Source organism: Eublepharis macularius, chromosome 11 (assembly GCF_028583425.1).
Source record: "Eublepharis macularius isolate TG4126 chromosome 11, MPM_Emac_v1.0, whole genome shotgun sequence".
Classification (NCBI taxonomy): domain Eukaryota; kingdom Metazoa; phylum Chordata; class Lepidosauria; order Squamata; family Eublepharidae; genus Eublepharis; species Eublepharis macularius.
In genome coordinates, this window is record NC_072800.1 from 32,140,151 (window position 1) to 32,161,789 (window position 21,639).

General features: G+C 43.7%; 1 protein-coding gene across 1 annotated transcript; it reads left to right on the top strand.

The window, feature by feature from the left end:
• Positions 1-8,299: 8,299 nt before the first annotated feature.
• CCK (cholecystokinin) lies at positions 8,300-16,705 on the top strand. Its single transcript, XM_054991987.1, has 3 exons — positions 8,300-8,348; positions 10,276-10,533; positions 16,575-16,705. Exons 2-3 carry the CDS (start codon positions 10,278-10,280, stop codon positions 16,703-16,705), a joined length of 387 nt encoding a protein of 128 aa, XP_054847962.1. The 5' UTR covers positions 8,300-8,348; positions 10,276-10,277.
• The last annotated feature ends 4,934 nt before the right edge of the window (positions 16,706-21,639 follow it).

Consider the following 21,639-nt stretch of genomic DNA (forward strand, 5'->3'; position numbering starts at 1 on the left):
TTCAGATAGGAAAAATCTTATTCCAAGACTGATATTTTTGAACATTGATAATCTCACTATCAGGCATCTGACAAAGAGAACTTGATTCTCGAAAGCTTATGCTACAATAAAATTGGTTAGTCTTAAAGGTGCTACTGGACTCTTTTTGATTTTGCTACCACAGACTAACACGGCTAACTCCTCTGCATCTAATCTCACTAGTGTTTTGTTGTACAACTGATATTTAACTATTGCCTATAGAGATAATAATGGATACAGTAGACAGATGAGTCAGGCAATTAAATGATGTAGGAGGGGAACTATGTCTCACTCCTTTAAAAAAAAGTCTTACAATGCAGTGCCCGTTTAAGTCTATGTTACCAAGGCTATTTTGCACATGGACATTTATGCACAGCCATAGGGGAGGCATAGTTCCTACTATATGGATTCAAAAGCACCTCCAAGGCTAGGAAATAGAACTCCATCATCATAAGGGGCTGAAATTCTACCACAACCGCCACCACTACTTCACAACTGCAAAACTGATCCATAGCTCTTCAGCTTGGATGGTGGCAAGCTGAACAGATTTGAGGTTCAGCTCTTGAGTGATAACAGTTGTCAAACATGGCATATTTGCCTGCTGAGCTTGTTTGCTGTGAAGTTTGCATCGTCCCTAGCACTGGCCAAGATCTGTGGTAATTTCTGTTTTGCTCGCCTAGCAACACATAACTACCTACAGGTATGGAACCAGCACTTAAACGTTCATACTGAAATCTCTTCACTTTGCCCACCCCGTCTTTCTCTCATGCATAATTGGCCATAGCAGAACTTTAGTGTGGCTGTAGCACATGACCATTGTTCATCTTTATCGAAAAGATTTCTCGGCATGTGAGGTGAAACTGCAGTGTCTACAAAGACATTTCTTAAACAAAAGAAATGAAATGGTCACATATGACCCTTTATCGTTCAATATATACCAATAGTGAGTCTATGAGATATGTTCAGCCTACAACTACAAAATGTAGCATTTAAACCCCTGCAAGATCTCAGTCACTAAGGGAGTTATATATTATTTTATATTCTTGGAATCATTTGATGATGGATCTGTGACTATATGAAGGCGCTTTCCTCCATGCAAAGGTCTTTTAAGCTCAATATTTATATAGGTCCAGGGGCATGTGTATAGGCGAATAGATTGTGGGGTGGAATACTGAAGCTGGAGAAGGCACACTGCAGCCCTGTTCTGGAAGGAAGAGTGGAAAATCTATATATTGAGTAGTTACCAGAGAAGGAGATCCTGGCTAAAATGTATTCACTACTTATTTATTTCATTGCTGTAACCAGCAGAGTTAGTTGATCTTTCAATAATGGTGTTTTTGTAGCATTTTGTTATAGGGTCTGACAATTGTTGATTGCTCCCATTTGGACCTAAAATAATAGTTGTTCACTTTTGGGCCACGTATGCAACATTTTGTGTGTACTAGTAGTGGTCTTATTTAATACAGCCATTGATACTAGATCTTAGCACCTAACAGTAGGCTTTTATTCACAGCACACACTTAGCTCTTCTTTTAGCTTCAACCTCCACAATTAAGGCTGATAGACTGAAACTAGCAGCAGATGCATTGGTTGCTGAAATCAGCTTCTTTCAGAATTTTTAAGCAGGCTGATGAAAACAAAGTTCTTTCTTATTATGGAGAGTAATTTGACCATCAGGAAACAAGAGCTGCTTTCTTTATGACTGAAATTGAAAAAAAGAGATCTCCTTTACTGTGCAATTGAAATCTACATCCCCTGAAACCAGCTGTTAAAGCACACTGAGAATTGGATGCTTACAAGGAGTGGTGGCATAGGTGATTTATAGTATTTATAGTGATTTATAGATTCATACCCACTATCAATGGCAGCAGTAATGCTAGCACACAGAAACAAGTTATGAACAAATGAGGATTTTTTAACAGTAATTTTTAAAATAAGTCATCTAAATGCGTTTCAAGCCACATCCATTCATTTCTTTGGAGACCCATTGATTTGATATTTTAAGTAGGTAGGTGGGATCCCAAAGAGAAAGGAATGATGCAAGTAATGGGTTGGACCAACAGACTCCCTTCCACTTAGTGAGCGGTCTTCCTCCAATGGCTAGTCCCTCTTTGTAACAACAGAAGACTCCAGGATGAAAGGGAATCATTGGATCAACCCAACATCTCCTTTGCATCAGGACACATCAGCTAACTTCAGAACATCTCTTAACTACTATTTTATTTTATGATCTTGATGTCATTGTTTCTGTTTTCAGAATTTCACCCACTAAGGGTAAAGTGCAGCTTAAAATGCAATGGGTTAAAAATTATTTTTTGTAATTGTAACCTCACATTTTCATGTAAGAAAGCCACAGTTTGCGTTCAGAGATTCAAATTAGCTCTTTCGCCTTGCTCTGTCCATGGTACTGACTAGGGATTTTCCAACATCCAGATAGCTTGAGACCAAAACGAGTGTGATGGTAATCCTGAAGATTATTTACGTAAGCATTTTTATAACACTTCTCTCCCCAGCAGGGACACAAACGCACAAGTACAGTTTAAATAAACAAGCAGCAAACCCAAAAAGTACACCCCCAACATTGGTCCTGGATCCAGTGGTCTGGCTCACTTAGGACCAGACTGCAAGGACCCATTTTATCCTTGTGACTCTAATGTAGGGAAGTTGGACAATGGTGGCTTGGCCAGCATCGTCTAATGAAATCTCCTATACCTAGAGTCCAATATTCTATATATTACACCACACTGGCTGTCATTAACTAAATAAAACAGAAGTCTGGTGGGCAGCATTGTAAAGACTAGCACCATTTACTCCAGCCTGAGCTTTCACGAGTCAGAGCTTCCTACTTCAGATGCATTAACTACCCTTTTCACAGTGCAATCCTAAATCAATCCATACCCTTGAAATCCCATTGACTTAGAAGGGTGTAACTTGGCTTAGGATTGCACTATGAGTCACTGTCTTATTTACATTTATTTAGCTAAAAGAATAGCAGAGATGCAATAAAAATCAATTAGCACCACGGTCATTGAACACTATTATATAGAAGATTTTGACTGTGTGTTGATATGAACTAAAACCAGTAAGCTGTTCCAGGAGGAGCTCACCCACTTCCATAGTCACTGATGTGGAAATATTATTGCTGGTAAAGGAGTTCATGTTCCTAGCAGGCTGGCCAAAGCGTTAGGCTAACCTAGGCAGTTGCCTAGGGTGCTGAATTCTGAGAGGCTCTAAAAAGGCGAGAGGAGTTTCCTCTACTGACTTAAACGGAAGCCCGGCATTAGGTGGCTCCTAGAACCTCGGTATTTCTGGGTCCTGGTCTTCTATAGGTGCCATGATGGAGCCTGGAGGGCTTTGGAAAACCTCATCTATTTTTAGTCTTACTTTAATTTTGAATGCCCACTAAGTAAAAAGTTCATTCTAGGCGTTTCACTTTTCTGTCTATTGAATGGGGAATAGTTTCAGGTTGGTCACCGTGTTGGTCTGCAGTAGAGCAGCAGGATTTGAGTCCAGAGGCACCTGTGAGACTAACCAGATATTGAGTGTCAGAAAAAGGGAGCCTTTGAGAGTGTCAGAAAAAGGGAGCCTTTGAGAGTGTCAGAAAAAGGGAGCCTTTGAGAGTGTCAGAAAAAGGGAGCTCTGACTCACGAAAGCTTACACTCTGGAAATCTTGTTGGTCTCTTAAGTGTCACTGGATTCAAATCCAGTGCTGAATGGGGGAGGCACCAAAGCCATTGTTTTCCTGGGGTGCGCAAAAAACGTGGTCTATTCCTGCTTTCTGTGTAACCACCACTGCATTGTTTAGGGATAAAAGCACCCCCAGAAATCAGACCCTGGTGGTTGATTTTAATTCTACATCTAGTATCCCTTTGACTGTGGCCAGACTGGACAAGAGATGAATCTGTAACATTGATGAATCTGAACTTCAACTCATATTTTTGACAAGTGTCCATTGGTGTTGTACTCCTGGTCTGTCAGAGGTCAGACTTTAATGACTTAATACATTTTCCCTATTTTTAAAAATTAATTCTCAACATCGTTGCTGGTGGTGGATAGAGGGGATTATTTTCCAGTTTATGTAACTAAGCGTGGGTTCCCTCTCATTTTCTCCCCTTTTTGCCCAATCCTTTGATTTTTAATGTATTGATTTGGCAACCCCAAGCCGTAAGCCCTCGGATCCAACAAGTTGATGAGAGGTTATACCAAAGGAGGCAAAACCCAGGAGGGGCATGGGCATTGGGCAATCACAAAGGTGCCGTGTGTGTGGGGGGGGGGCATTGCTCCGTACTCGCCCTTCTGAACCCTGCATAGAGCATACGTTCCTATGGCCGATTACAGTGTCCCGCGTGGGTTCCCTACATTGGCACAGACACAGAGGACGTTAGATGAGTGCAATACAGCCGTGTCCCATGAGGCAGCTCCCCCACCTTCCTGGCCGGGCTTCTGCTCCCCCTCGTTTCCCCCATCAGTCAACCACCCCGTCTCTGCCCGGCTCCAGGAAGGCCACACTCCGCCTCGCGCGTTCAGACGTGCCGGCTCCGCCACGTGCGTCTCGGGAGAAAACGCCGCGCCTTCAAAGGAGGCAGCGCGCTCCGCTCCGCGCTCTCTCTCTGGCCGGCGGCCGCAAGAAAGAGGGCCTGGGGCGGGCGCGGGCCGGCTCGCCGACTCGGAGGCGGAGAAGAAAGTTGCGGGTCGGCCACCCGCGCCCGCGGGTCCAGCTAGAGCCGGAGGCGGCCGCAGAGAAGGCAGGTGAGCGGAGGCGCGCCTTTGGGGGCGCCGCGGGGTCCTGGAGCTGCTCGGGCCGCGGGGCCCCTCTCGCCTCCGCCCTCGCCTGAGCGGGTCTCTCCCTTCGGGCAACGGCGCTGCCAGACAGGCTGGCGGGGAAGCGGCGCTCCGATCGATGGGTCGATCCCGCCTGGCCGCACGGACGGCGCCAGAGTTAAGCCGGGGGCGGGACGGGCGGCGCGGCTGTTTGCTCGGCTCTTAAGGGATCCGCTCCTCCCGTCGGCTGAGCCGGGCTGCTGTGGGCAGGGCTGTGGCTGGCAAGCGCCCGCCCGGATCCCCCGAAAGGCGCTTTCGAGAGCTGCTGTCCCCCGTTGGCTGAGAAAGCGCCCCCCCCCCCCACACGGCCTCCCCCCACTTGTCGAACGCCCACACGTGGTTACTCAGCGGTAAGAACCGCCGTGTTGTTCCGCGGGGTTGCAACCTTAACGTAGACAGGAAAGTGCTGAGAGCCGCCTTCTAGCGTGGCCAAGGGGCCTGGATGAAAATGTCCTGTCCCTTGAACGTGTGGAAATGGGCGGTTGAGGCTTGTCATGGCATGGAGGTAAATAACACCCCCCTTAAACCATCGTGACAGGACCTTTTTCTCCCGGAGTTGGCATCCTGAAGTTATGATTTCCTCTTCCCTCATTCTTGACCAGCTAGTTTAGCTCTCTGGAGGAGTCACGCATCTGGAAAGGGACAAAACTTCAAGACCTCAATTACCAACACTCCCTCTAGATATAGATCAGGCAAAACAAAGAGGGAGCAAATACCTCATTATTATTGCTGTTATTATTTCTCCCACCTTGTGTGTGTTTTATGTGCCGTCAAGTCGCCTTCAACCTATGGTGACCCTATGAATGAAAGACCTCCAAAACATCCTATCACTCCTCCCGCCTTAGTGAGAGGCTCTCTACACAAGGCATCTTGTGGGGATGCTCAAGAGACTTAACTTTGTGTGTGGTCTTATATTCAAGTGTACTCTGTCTCGTACTCTGTCTCCCTAGCCGTGCAGGCGTATCCACAATGGGAGAACAAGTGCAAGATCTTCCACTTGAGCGTCCTTGTGTAAGATGTCTTGCGTAGAGAGACACTCAGTCTTTATTCTTCACAAAGTACTTCTAGCTCTCTTCCCATTGCTTTTGCTTGTTGCAGGTAGGAACTGGGATTTGCACTACTTTGGCACATTTTTACTGGATTTGGATAGATTTGGGTGCAGTGGATAGGACTAGAGGACGGTCAGCCACTAGTAATTCCTTGCTCTAGAAGCACCTTTTAAAAGAGAAAAGCTGACCAAATGATACAGAAAACTCTGCTCAGTTAAAAATTCCCATATAACTGTGTTTTGTTTGTTGGTAATTTGTGGGATGAAGAGAAAGAAATTATCCCAACTAGTCTCAACATTTTCTTCATATATAGAGGTATGAAACTTCCCTGCCAGAAATCTGCTTCTGATCATGAGCCACTGTCGCTTTCTTCCTTTCCCAGTTGTCACATGCATGATTCTGGATCAATGCTGCAGAAACCAACTGGTGCATTGAAACTGCTGTTCATAAGCCCAGACTGACACAGCTCCCCAGCCCATCGGTCATAGGTGGTGGCCAGGGCTTTTTTTCAGCTGGAATGTGGTGGAACGGAGTTCCAGCACCACTTAAAAATGGTCACATGGCCGGTGGCCCCGCCCCCAATCTCCAGACAGAGGGGAGTTTAGTTTACCCTTTGTGCCACAGTCATGTGACCATTTTCCACCGGACATGACCACCAGCCATGTGACCATTTTCGCTGAGGGAAATTTAAACTTTAAAAATCTCCTCCCTTGCTCCAGCTGACCCAAAGTGACGTCATTGTGCGGTCCTGAGTTCCACCTCTTTTCCCAGAAAAAAAGCCCTGGTGGTGGCCCACCTCCAGTATTTGGCACCTCCCTCGGACTGCACAAATAGGGAGGGACAGGGTCAAGCATGTGGAAGGCCCAGAGCCACAGTGGTTGGCCTGTGTTCAGCTTGGTGGATCACACAAGTCATTTGTGCGGGCCAGAATTAGCCTCACCAAGACCACCGGAAGTCACACATATTTATATGTTTGTATTGAATTCTTTTACATATTATTTTAAAAGTTGTTTTAATGATCAAATGCTTTAATGTTTAAATGTTCGCCACCTTGGGACCTTATTTGGGTGGAAAGGTGACATAAATAAATAAACTGAAAAAGTAATAGCTACTCATACATCAAGATTCTACCCACCACATGATTTTTGAATACAGCTAATGCTCAGCAGAATTTACTTCCACGTAGTTGTTATATCAGGATCAACTAGCTAAGCCGCAAGGAGTTTTCCCAGATGAGCTTTCGGGAACCACAGATCTCTTTGTCAGATGCATCTGGCAGGGAGAGCTGTGGTTATCGAAGGCCCATACTGCATTGGAATTGGATGGTCTAGCTGTTTGGCTTCTACAAACTAACAGGGCAAACTCCTTTGAAGCCAACTGATACACACACCAAAAGGAGATGTTTACATATACTAGCAAAGGAATGTTTTGATTGCTCCCTCCCCCTCCCCCCCTAATTGCCTCTTCCCTCTCTTGCTCTTCTGTGTTTGACCAGTCTCTGTATCAGGCATCTGACGAAGAGAACTTGATTCTCGAAAGCTTATGCTAAAATAAAATTGGTTAGTCTTAAAGGTGCTACTGGACTCTTTTTGATTTTGCTACCACAGACTAACACGGCTAACTTCTCTGCATCCCAGATGAGAAACTCTGCAATATTTGAGTAACACCTCCAGATGCCTAAAAATTATCCCACTGCTGAATACACTTCCATGTGAATGAGCTTACAGTCAAAGCCTGGTGCATGCATTCAGGACCAGAACAGGTGTGTGAGAGAATGAATGAGAGAGCATTTACAGATATCTGCTCAGCATCAAAAAAATACTAACACAATCCTAAGAAAATTTTCTTAGAGTTATGTGATTTATTCCCTACTGAATGAGTTTAGGACTACCACCATAACCTCTGCAACTTTTTTGCACATCACGTGCAGCTTGATGTTATGTATACCCACTTAAAAATAAGCCCCACTTTGTTGTCTAGAACTTATTCCCATGTAACAATTGCCCTGCAGAATGATCCAATTTCTTATGTGCCCAGCAGTGTACTCTGAAGAGAGAGGGATGAGTATTCCAGAGTGCTTGCACGCTACTCCCCCAGCCCCCTTGAACTAGGATGCTTTTATATATTTCAGCCCAGCATAGCAAAACCATCAATAGGAAGTGGGTGGACAGAAGTGGGTATTAGAGATGCAAAGACCCAGCGAGGAAAGGGTTAACTACTTTTCCTTTGGAAACCTTCCCTCCTCTTCCTCCCACCACCCTCCACTTGAACCAAATCTGCCCCATCCTTGCAGTGAAGCGTGTGTAGTACGGCCACAATTGCGTCAGACCAGTGCAAACAAATGACACTTGGAAGAGGTGGGCTAGACTATTTAAGGGGCAGAATTTAAGGGCTCAAGTACAACCAAGAGTCTGCCTGTTCTCATTCATCTACAACAGGAGCCCACGTCTCCTTTGAAAGGTAGGATGCGACTGCAAGAGAAATTCTCATCTTTGGGGTGGGGAGGATAAAGTTGATTATATCCAGGTGCCTTCTTGACTTATTTTATGTAGTCATGGACTCGGATTCTCTTAGAGGTTGTAAGGAAAATAATCAGTTGTGCTATTTGATATTGTCAAAAGCAGTTCCGTGAGCATGAGCACCTCTAGTTTAAACTTCTTTTTTAAAACCATTTGCTAACATGTAAGATGTTTATTAACTGTATGCTGGGGAAACATCCTGAACAACTAAATTGAATTGTGTGTTGCTGTTTCTTTATAGTTGGAATCCTAGCTGTGTTTTGTTAGAAAGCCCCTGCTGCACTGTATGGGAAAGTTAAACTAATTGGTGAGAAGATGTGAAATCTTTAAGAGGAATTCACCTCCGGGATTTTAACAAAGCTGCTACCTAATGGTTTGCAATAGGCAAATGGCCACGGAAGAAAATATTTAAGCATCACTCTGTTTTTTAAAAAAACAAAGCCATTGCATCAAACCATTTCTACATTACAAATTGTCAGTTGAATTCTTTAAATAACATCTTTTTTTATTCCTGATCACTAACAGGGAATAGAGGTATTAAATAACAAGATAAAATGTAGAACTCTGTTCCGTTTCTGTCTTGAATGAACGATGTGCTGTAATACTTTTGAACATTTAGGAAGTTGGCAGATTTAAGCATACCCTAGGCAATCCAACCAAATTTTGCTTTTTTGATGTAAATGGTAATAACACGATCAACAGTGCAATCCTAAAAACACTTCCCTGGGAGTACACACCTGCTTAAGTTTGTTCTCTCTTATTTAAGACAATGGGATTTAAAAGAATGTAGTTTTGGCTGGAAGTCTTTTAAATGTATAGTTAAGTATTGTATATGTAATGTGTAAGTATTTTATATATATCAAACAGAGGGCTTTGCATAAAACCAAGTATTCATTTTCCCTTTCTTTACCCAAAAGCATCTCCCCACCTTCACAGTTTTATATTTCACACATATGTATATGAAACAATCTAATAATGGATGTTAACAGATTAGCAGATTCACACCTTTTACAGTTCCCTCCTGAATAGCAACCCCCACTTCTAAATCCATTGAAGTCAATGTGCTTAAAGGGGTACGACTGTGAATCTCCCTATCCAGTAGACAATTAGGTAAAAGAGGGCTGTTTTTCATTTTCTCTTACAAGTGCATTGATTATTCTAATCTGTAATGACAAACCTGAATTTGGTACCAGGGAAGATCATATTTACTTCTGATTCATTAAAACATACCGTATGAAGATGTAGGCTTGGTTGCATAATACTCTGACCCACATACTTGTTCGCAATGCCAAGGATGCCCTAGGGTGTGAAATACTATCAAGTGACAAATGACCCTCCCTCTGTGCTAAAATACAGATTTCATCCTCTTTTCGAAGCCAAACTTGTCACATTTTTGCACCCAGGGTGTCTCCTAATGCTGCTGTGCCTGAAAATTCATACATGGAAAAGAAGCAATGAATGTCTGTGGTCTGGCACAGAAAAACCACAGATCCTGCCAACCCCTCTTGCAATCCGTTATCTTTAGGTGGGTAGCCCTGTTGGGCTGCAGTAGATCAGCAGGATTCGAGTCCAGTGTCACCTTAGAGACCAACAGGATTCCCTGAGGCAGCTCTGGCTCTCAAAAGCTGACACCCTCTTGGTCTCTGTTGGTCTCTGAGGTGCCACTGGACTTGAATCCTGTATTATATTTAGTTATTCCCTAGCCGATCCTGTTATTTCTTCAGCCGTAATAACTGCATCTCTTTGTTGCATAATGCTAAGAACTGATTTAGGAAAACTAGCAAAATGCCTGTTTCGAAGCAGATGTGATTTTCAGGAAAAGAGGGCAGTGCGCAGCTCTAACATCCTCACCTCCTTTCCCTCTACAGCTATGTACAGTGGGATCTGCCTCTGCCTCCTCCTGGCTGTCCTGTCTGCAAGCTCCTCGGGGCAGCAACCTTCAGGCTCTCACAATGCCAATCCAGCGATAACCGACCTCGAGCAGACCTTGGTGGAAAACCACCGGCACGCCCGTACCCCAGCCTCTGGTGGTCAGCTGAAATCAGTCCCACGAGTGGATGGCAATGTGGACCCAAAAGCCAACCTTGGAGCTCTGTTAGCCAGATACCTCCAGCAAGTCCGAAGAGGTACTTTTAGAGCCATTGTAGTCCTAAGTGCTCTTTTCTTTAGTGTCAAAGAAATTTCCCTCTTAAGACTCAGCATGTGAATAGATCGTAACTGAAGGCAACCCTTTTGTTAATCTTCACAGAGTTCAGTCAGTAAAGTTCAGTGGAAGTTCAGGGCTCCCTTTGACTGTATGGGGTCTACACAGGGCTTTTTTTCTGGGGAAAGAGGTGGTGGAACTCAGTGGGTTGCCCTCGGAGAAAATGGTCACATGGCTGGTGACCCCACCCCCTGATCTCCAGACAGAGGGGAGTTGAGATTGCCCTCTGCGCCACTGAGCGGCACAGAGGGCAATCTCAACTCCCCTCTGTCTGGAGATCAGGGGGCGGGGTCACCAGCCATGTGACCATTTTCAAGAGCTTCCAGAACTCCGTTCCACCGCGTTCCAGCTGAAAAATAGCCCTGGGTCTACACTTTAATATGTGCAGGGGTGGCTTATTTCTCCAAAACAATGCAAGTCATATACAAGTACCACCCATCCTGCCATCTATCTTTTGTCAGCTTCACTCAAAACTCTTACCTGGTCCATCCCAGCTCCTTCTAGGTATATCCAGCCATGATAATTAAATGGAACCTCCATGTTTGGAGGCAGTACACTTCTGAATACCAGATGCAGAGGACAGACAGCATCACTGACATACACCCAGAGGAGTTAGCCATGTTAGTCTGTAGTTGCAAAATAGTAAAAAGCCCAGTAGCACCTTTAAGACTAACCAACTTTATTGAGGCATAAGCTTTTGAGAACCACAGTTCTTGCATCTGATGAAGAGAACTGTGGTTCTCGAAAGCTTATGCCTCAATAAAGTTGGTTAGTCTTAAAGGTGCTTCTAGACTGATATACATGTGGCTCTTAACTTCCCAGAGGCATTTGATTGGGCACTGCTGGAAACAGAATAGTAGATTAGATGGAAACAAATGACGACAAGTATAAGACATATAAATAAAGCTTTTGTTAAATGTTGCTCCAACATAATCAGCTAGGAATATCTCATGTACTCAAGGGACATAGCATTTTTGTAGCCCTCGGCCAGGAGCTAAAACATTAAGAAATTTGAAGAAATGGACGCACTATGCAGAAGGTCCATAGTAACTGGAGCCCCCCTATAATTCTTACCCTTCTAATGGCATCTAGGCTATGCCCAGGGATAAGAATGCTAAGGATCAGGTCTCCATATCATACATTTTGCAAAGCAATAAATAATTGATACATACCTATCTTTTTTTTTAAGAGGCCATTTCCCCACGTCTTAAAAATAGCGCCCCACTCACTGAAGGCTAGTGGTTTTTCCGTTCAATTTCTGACGTCACTGTTTCCAAAACAGATGCAAAGCAGTTAACTAACTGCCTGCATCCATTTTGGAAACAGTGACGTCAGAAATCACACGGAAAAGCCGCCAGCATTCAGTGAGTGGGGCGCTATTTTTAAGACGTGGGGAAACGGCCCATGATGCAAGCAATGAACATTCTTTAGAGCATGGACTGTTTTTCATCATAACTTTGTTATGGAAGTGAACCCAAAACTCAGTGGTAAAGCACATATTTTGTATGCATAAGGTCCCAGGATCAGTTCTCAGCATCTCTGTTTAAAGGGTAAAAAGTATTGGGAAAGAAAGCTTACTTCACCTGCTGCCAGATAGAGCAGATAATACTGAGAGGAATGGACCAAGAGTATAGGCAATATGCCATATGTTGTATAAAGAGAACCAATCCATAAAACCCAAGGAATGTAGCATTCCAGATCTTATATTCTATTTTCTTATATAAAGTCTGAGCTCAACTAAATACACATATGGCTATTTCTACATTTTCTAGAACCATTTCCTTGAGCAAGATTAACAGCAAAGTATACGTGAACACTGCTCAGAATCAACTACCCACTCCCCAACCAGTTTGAAGGCAGTGGTAGGTACCAGTTCTTTGAGGTACCTTTCACTAGTTCATTCCTTGCAGTGGAGGTAAGCAAAGCAATACCTCCACTTGCCAATCATTACACAAAAGCACAAGGCATTTCCCATATTCGATAGCTGTTTGAGACTAGTGGACTTTGAATGAAGCCCTGCTGCCTGCGGAGTGGTGGTGACTAACGGGTAAAGAGTCCAGAGGTAGAAAACAGATTTAATAGTTGCTGAACATTCACAGTAGGATAGAAGACGAGCTCAAATGAATTTAACCTAACAATATTGAGGTTTTTCATTGTGGATCTTCCATTCTGATGTAAACCAGATCCTAATGCAATGCAAGACTACCCCGCTTTCTGTTGTTAAAGGGATTCTTGTAGGGGGTCTAGGAAAGGCTTTGGGGTGGGGGGCTCACTTGTGAATATACTTAAGTGTAGCCTTAGCCTTGTAAAGACATTTGGAAGGGTGCCATTACTAAGGCAGACGCTGGGGTGGGGGTTATTGCTCCTCTGCTTCAAATTTTCTATTCCAAATTCCTCTCCGCGCACACTCACACATGCATAGCCTACAAAGGAAAAACCGCTTGAAGGATAAATTAGATCAAGCAGGGAGAGGGTCTTATCCAGTCCTCTGCCATCAAGTGCACACTGCCAAAGCTGCTTTTAAAACAAGGATGGATGTCAGGCCACTGTTACACCTGTTGGCATGTGTGGCATGGTTTGGCCTTGAGCCTTGAAGAACCTCCATCCGGGCCCGAGACCAATGGTCTGAGGAAGTCTATTTCATCATGCACGGTGCATCTTATCCTAGTGTAGTGATGAGAGTGTTGGACTAGGATCTGGGATAATCTAGTTCGAATCCCCACTCCGCCTTGGAAATTCACAGGGTGACCTTCAGCCTCTGACACACTCTCAGCCTATCCTACCTCACAGGGTTGTTGTGAGGCTAAAATGAAGGAAAGAGTTATGAAAGCAACCTTGGCTCCTTGCTGGGGAGAAGTGGAGTAAAAAATTAGTAAATAAACAAGTAGACATGAGCAAGGAGGTGGTCAGGAAAAGGAGCAGCTAAAATCCCATCCTGGGACACATTTATTTGGATAGGCAGGGCTTTTTTCAGCTGGAACACGGTGGAACGGAGTTCCAGAACCTCCTGAAAATGGTCACATGGCGGGTGGCCCCGCCCCCTGATCTCCAGACAGAGTGGAGTTTAGATTGCCCTCCACGCCGCTCAGCAATCTAAACTCCCCTCTGTCTGGAGATCAGGGGGTGGGGCCACCAGCCATGTGACCGTATTCACCGAGGGCGATTAAAACTTTTAAAAACTCCCCGCTTGTTCCAGCTTACCCAAAGTGACGTCATGGGCCCTGGGAGCATGCGTGCACTTTGCACGAGCACATGTGGTACCAGGAGCACCACCTCCCACCAAGAGTTGCCCCCTGTGCTGGCATCCCGCTGAGTTCCACCACCTCTTTTCCCAGAAAAAAAGCCCCGTGGATAGGTGTCTTTATAATTGCAGCCTAATTCATACCGAGAGTCTGAAGCTTGTCCAATAACTTCCACACTCCTAAATGCACATCAGGAAATGAGAAAAGTATAAGAACCAAAATGGATGAAGGGCAAAAGGGAGAAGCAGTAATTGGCTTAAGAAGGCCAATTGTCATCTTCTGAGCAGCCATTTTCTAGCTTACCGCTTTGTACCTTTAGGGTATAAGTTCTCCCAATGGCGTCATTTGTATACATTTTCTCACAAAAATGTGATGGAGTCCTATTCTCAGGAATGTTCAAGTCTCTATTTCAAAGTTCCTGTGACAGCAAAAGTCTTTTTGCCATTCTTCAAACTGAGGAAAAAATTGGGTGGTTTATTACTTAAAGCCCTGCATATGGCCTGCATATTTTCCCTTTGCATTTCTGCCATTTGGGAATTGATGCATTAATATTGTACATGTAAGGTTTAGCTGTGTATTCATACCTCCTGGCATTTGCAATTATATTGGTTTCAAGTAAGTTTCAGCAGCAATGCCTCAGTCATAGTCCACTGAGCCACACTGCTGCATAATCTTGATTCCTTCAGGGAATTATTTGGAAGCCCCACTTGAATACAGATTGCATTTGAAGACCAGTTCTCATACTGATCAAGTCCAAAAGGACGGCCCTGTTAGTCTGTTGCCGCAAAAGCAACAGGCCCTTGAGGCATCCTGAAGACTGATAGTTTTCTTGGGCCATATGCTTTGCATACAAATGCAGAATAAGGAGTGCAGACACCTTCAGATGGGTAATAAAAAGGGCTACGTTTGTTTGTTTACCTCAGTAAAAAGGGATTTGCGGTGCCCATGAGCCAAACTCCATTCCAAACCTAGTTGCAGTGCAAGTTATTGGCGGAATGCAGAAGTACCAGGCCTCCTCTTGTTTGCGCATCCCTGAATTTGCGGACAAGGCCACCTTGGCTCTGAACCTTGAGTTGTCACATGCAAGCCTTCATGATGTTTGAGGCAGGTGTGCCACTTCCTCTCCCCCTAGCCACAGGATCTGTGAGTCAAGGGTCTATGGGTCAAGGATAATGGCACCCCTTGTGGGTCTCCTGTCTCAGGTCCATGAAGGCACTGAGGCCTCAAGTCTAGTATGAGGGTTATCGCTTCATCATCCAAGTCATGTCCCAGGGTGCTCGCCAAAGCTACACTGCGTACCATTCAAACAACTTGACTTATACTGCTACCACCATCATGAAATACGAATGTCCAGGCATTACGGGAAAACACTGGCTTTCCTGTTACCATTTTCTGAGTACAGTAGGTGAATCCCCCTCTCCAACCTAGACCCATTCCACTGGATGGGAACAATTCCTAGTTGTCTCCCCTAACAGGTTACCAGCTTGTGCCCGTTCTGAAATAAAGGGCAGGAGGGTGGGTGTCTCCTTTGCCAATGGTAAAAAAAGAGGATAGTGGGCAGGTACTGGCCCCATATGATCTTTTTCCTTCCACCCCAACTCCATCACAAAGTAGGAGTCAGGTTTAGGGTTGCCAGCCTCCTGGTGGTGGCTGGAGATCTTCAGGAATTATGACTGATCTCCAGGTGACAGAAATCAATTCCCCCGGGAGAAAATGGCTGCTCTGTATTTGGCATTACACACCACTGAGGCTCTTCCCCTCCCCAAATCACAATAAATGTTAGCCTATGACGACAACTACATTTTGCTTTTGCTGCACCAGAGGAACACGGTTCCTCCTAAAATATTCTCTAGCAGTGTTGCTAGAGACCAAATAGCCAGAGCAAATTAACCAGATTAGCCAAAATAGCCAGACCAAATAGCCAGAACGTATTATTCAGAAGGATTTTAGATGATCAAATTATTCAGAAGTATTCTAAACTTCCAAATGACAAGGGTGGTCTTCAGGTCTGAATGTTTGAAATAATGGTAAACATTGAATAACTTATTATATGTGCAAGTTAAGTTGCTGGTCACCCAACGTCCTCTCTAGGTACAAACCAGTGTTAAGACAGTTGCATCATGTTGCAAAGAATAAACTCCTGTGAATTTATGTATTTCTCAATTCCACTTTGCTTCCAAAGATAACATATGCTACACCAGGGCTTTTTTTCTGGGAAAAAAGGTGGTGGAACTCAGTGGGTTGCCCTCAGAGAAAATGGTCACATGGCTGGTGGCCCCGCCCCCTGATCTCCAGACAGAGGGGAGTTGAGATTGCTCAGCGGCACGGAGGGCAATCTAAACTCCTCTCTGTCTGGAGATCAGGGGGCGGGGCCAGCAGCCATGTGACCATTTTCAAGAGGTTCCAGAACTCCATTCCCCCACGTTCCTGCTGAAAAAAAGCCCGGTGCTACACTCTCATTCTTTACCTTAACAACAACCTTGTGAGTTAGGTTAGGCTGCAAAGAGAGTGGCATGCCTAAAGAACCCTGCTGAGCTTCATGGCCAAAGAGGGACTTGTATTGATTTGCAAGGCTGCTGTACATTAAGACAAGTTTCTACAAAACTGGCATATGCACTTCCAAAGTTCAAGCCATAATAATTTGTTTCCCTTTAACGTGCTACTGAAGTCCCTGTTGTTATCATTACTTGGCGAATGAGCTTGTGTTACTTCTAATGTTTAGGTTCTCCAGGAAAGGTCTCTGCGATGGGATTACAGAGCTTTGACCCTACACACAGGATAAAAGACAGAGACTACATGGGTTGGATGGATTTTGGACGCCGCAGTGCTGAAGAATATGAGTACTCTTCTTAAAGAGCATCAAAATATCCTTAAGAGAAATTAAAATTAAGTCCCATTTCTGTACAGAAAAAAGAAATTGTCATTCTTTTCAAATCAGTGTTTTAAAAACATACATACTTGATGTAAATTTGTCTGTAAAACTATACAATGCAATATATATTATATAAACATATGCAGAATTTTCAAGAAAAAAAAATGATCACTCTTAATGTTTCTTACCACTCACTGTTGACATATTAAAATTATTTCACTCATCCCCTTTTGTCCTATCAGAAACTGTGTTGCTGCGGTGTCCATCATATTTATTAATCTGAACAACTATTTGTTAATCAGAACAACTTCCAACGGAGTATGTATTTTTTTTTTAATTTGGAGGCAGTCTGTCCAGATATTGCTGTGGTAGGACAATTATACTATGAAGAGCATTTTTGTGGTCATGGGGTTCTTTTTAGAATGGAGGGAATCAAGTTTTTAGTGAATAATTATGAATGCTGCCGCTGCAGCCTAAAATATCATCTTTAGTTTCAACCGTTTTATTTTGTTAAATGTGAAAATTCTGCTAAAACGATCAGTCCTGGAATAAACAGAACATTCCTTGCCTTGTGGTGAGTGACATTTTTGTTCTGAAGGGCAAGATAAACTCTTTAAAATTAGAGCATGTGGTTGCTTTGCTGTGATTGGAGCTTATACAGTGCAGATAATAGTTATTTTAAATATGAAAATTATCACACACAGGAAGCAATTCAGATGTGAAATATTCAAATCTCAAACATGCATCATATTATAGGTATGTTTTTCACACTGTGTTTTCAGAAACTCTTTCATAATAATAAATTATATTACTCCATCTGTTACATACTGCTTCTCCTCAAGAGACAAGCCACCCTACTCAAAAAATTACAGACTTAAAGAGGACCGTAACAAAAAGTGGGTTTTGTTCAGCATTGCAGGTTAAATTGTGTTCAGGAAAAGACAATGGAAAATAGCAACAAGGATAAATAATATTATAAAACAGTGGGATTAACTCTTTGGTTCACAGAGACACATTCACATTTACCATCAACCAAAAGATCCACTTGACTATTGTATGCTTTATATGCCACCATAAACACAATCATAAAATTTTATACCTATATATCTGAAACTATAATATAATGTTAATATATAATACAATATAATGACAATAAATATAACAACCAAAGTACTCCTGAACATGTAGAGTTGTCTCTTCCTGCCAGTGTTAAAACTTTAGGCAGTTGTTGCGTATCTGAAGTGAGGGGCAAGATTTGGTTCCAATAACACCTTAAAGACCAGCAAGATTTCCTGGTATGAGCTTTCAAGATTCCAAGCTCCCTACATCAGATACTGAGTGAGAAGAATGGCTTCTCTCTCTCTCTCTCTCTCTCTCTCTCTCTCTGCTTCCTTCTTTCTCCTCAGCATGAGGTACAGCAGCTCAGGCAAGAGAGTGAGAGCCAAGCTACAAGTCATGCCACACACAGGTTGGACACTTGTAGGCAGCTTGGTGGAATGCTGGACAAGTGACAGTTGAAAAGTCCATTGGACAGCAGTTGGAGAGCCAAGCTGCAAGACCAGGATGCCTACATTTCCCATCAAAACTTGAGGGAAGCTGACAAGTGTCCAACCTGTGTGTCAGGCATCACTTGTAGCTTGCCAAGGTGCCCACATGACAGCTGGTTGTGGAGGAAGAGTGTAAAATTGCCATCTCCCACTCTGGCTAGCTTGCTTTTCTCCTGAATGGCTGCTGCTGTGGAAGTGGTGGTTTTACACCTTCTCTGTGGTCAGCTTGCTTTCCTCACAACTGTCTCCTGGTTGCTGAGATGGGAGTGTGAAGGCTGGGGAGAAGAGTAGGGGGTAGTGGAACAGGATAGACACTTTATGTCCATTGTTGGCTCACAGCTCAGGGAGGCTAACAGTTTACCCATCATCCCTGGAGCAGCAGTTGTTTCAAGTAGCAAACCACCTGCCCACCACAAGCTTTGCCCACTTTCCTGGAACATGGGGCAGGTGCCTCATTGGGAATGGTGCTCAGAAGGGCCGCAAGTAGTATGCTGATGAGCCACAAATAGTCCCTGAGTTACTTAATGAGTATCCCTTATAAAGATTAGACATTATGTTCTGGATAAGATAAAATAAAGCACACAGTTAAATTATGCTTAAGGAGAAAAGAAGACATTAGAAACCCACGGTTCCTATTGGTTGGAGAAAACTGAGCTCTCATGAGATTGGTTATTACTATTCCTTTCTAGAATTGGCTGGTTTGGGGAAAGCCCAGTTGGAAGGAAAGTTAAGTTCTAGACCCAAAGGGACAGTTAATAATGGGATGGTGGAAAGAGACAAGAGAGACAGCCAAAAGAACACCTGTGACTACCAGTACATCAGTTGAAGCCTTGAGGTTGTCTTCAAGAATAATCTCTTGCATGGTTAAGGCAGTCAAACTGGAAAGTTAAAGCAACATGAATAAGTTCATATGGACAGAAAGTTCCATGCACTTTTGTACATACAATGTAATCCCAACAAGAGCTCCAAGAGCAGGCTTGATCAGATTATTAACCAGGTTGGATAGGGTAATCCGAGTGTTCTATCCACCACAGCAAATGAACCCTTTCCAGAGCACTGGCATTACTTGCTATCATTCTCTCTGTTTGTTCCAGAATAATTTTTAGTTTGTTTACCCTCATCCACTAGACCAGTACACCTAGAACCGTTCAAGACAGATGGCTATTCCTGAATTCCTGCTTAATGAGCTAGAACAGGATTTTAATGATATCTAACTCCAGCGCTCTGGATGAGCTCACTTCATATAGAAGTTTAACGCTGGTGACTGCACCAATCCCTGCAGTGGTCCATATTGAAAAGCCCAGGAGTGTTACTTGACATCTCCAATGACACTCTCTGCATTCTCCAGGAAATAATTTTTAACAAGACTTAAAAGACTAACAAAATTTATTTCAGCATAAGCTTTAGTCATTGCTTCTGCTTGATCATCTTGCCTGAAATTTTGTGTTGTGGTCGCAGGAATGATCTTTTAAACAGTTCTAAAAATGTCCAGATTGTCCTCACCTAAAGAAGGCCTTTTCAAAAGCAGTGCAATGCTGCTTTGTTCAGCACTTGAAAGAAATTTCATTCTTCCCAAGAGCAATGAATAAATTCGGGAATAAGTCCTCTCAGCTCTTCCTGTCTGGACTCTGCATGATGATGTCACTTCCTGGGAGTGATGTCATCACACTAACCCAGGAGCGCAAGTGTGTTTTGTGTGCACGCGAAGACATCAGAAAAGGTGAGGACCAGGTCTCCCCTCTCTCTGGAAGGGTATGAGAACCTGGCCCCCTAACCTAGAGGTTAGCAACCCTACTTCAGCTACAGATTTACGTCAACACGATGGCAAATTTAACAGAATTATGACAAAGATGACTTGAAAAGCTCATTGCTCATATGACTACAGCATGTCATGTGTTTAAGTTGGGATGAAAATGAAAACACTACTCACAAGGGTTATTTCTTCCTGTACAAACTAACACCAGACTGCCAGTACCATCACCATGCCCATGCAAATGCAGGAGACGCCAAATCTCCAAGTTTCACTACTCATGTGGCCCCACTGCACATGCCGAGAGCTCTGTGACGTCTTCAGATGGGACTCTCCAATAAGAGGACAGCATCTGAACAGGCCTCACTGCCCAGTTAAGAGCTGTCATCTCTGCACCCACCACAACAGGCTCACCTGGGCAGTGTGTCTATTGATTTTCAATGCCTTTTTGCTGGGCTTGTTGTTTTGAAAGGACTCACCATCTGTGGAAAGCCTCGCCTACAGGAAGTATATATTTAAAATACAGCACCAGAAAATTGCAACACACTGAAGTTATACACCCCGCCCCTCAAACCTCTGCCCAGATACAGGAAAATGTGTCCCCCCCCCCTGCAGTTTGGACACGAATGGGGGAAGCTGCTGCTTCTGCTTGCTGATGAAACTTTATGGTCATGGAAAGAGAAAATTACCTAACGTGTCGTAAGGCAGATTATATGTTCATTTCTCTACAAGGAGAGTATTATGTCGGAGGAGTAGCAACATTTGAAAAGTTCCTTAGGACCAAAGTACATTTGGCAGCCTTAAAAGGATAGAATCTGAAGAGCAGAAAGGATACGCGGGTTGGGGGGGGGCTCCCTTTCCTTTGTTCCACAGCCTGTTTCCTTCTACATAAATTCTGATATCACAAGTGAGCCCAGCTGAGGGAAAGGAATCAGATTCTTACTTATATACCCATTTTCAGTGTAAATCGATCCCCACTAGACATCATAGTAAAGAGTCCAGTAGCACCTTTAAGACTAACCACTTTTATTGTAGCATAAGCTTTCCAGAACCACAGCTCTCTTCATCAGATGCATCTGACAAAGAGAGCTGTGGTTCTTGAAAGCTTATGCTGCAATAAAATTGGTTAATCTTAAAGGTGCTACTGGACTCCTTAATATTTTACAACTACAGACTAACAGGGCTAACGCCTCTGGAACTAGACATCATGACAATCTTGCCCTGAATGAAACGAAATCGGTGCCCACAGAAGCAGATGCAGAATACAAAGAAATGATTAGTACACCATAACACGCTTGTTTTTAAAAAGATGCAATTCTTTCAGAGTTTGTCAACCACTGCACACAAGCTGCTAGATCACAAACCATTAAACTCCTCTAAATATTTCCAGTCACCACCAGGGTTGGTCCCAAAGTCTTCATAGGGCTGCTCAAAATGGACAAGGAGCTTAGAGGAGGATTTGGAGGGTTTGTGCTGGCTTCTCTGGAGACAAACTGAAATGGTAGGAATATATTAGACTAATTAAATTCTTATTAGCAGGGCTTTTTTTCAGCAGGAACGTGGTGGAATGGAGTTCCGGCACCTCTTAAAAATGGTCACATGGCTGGTGGCCCCGCCT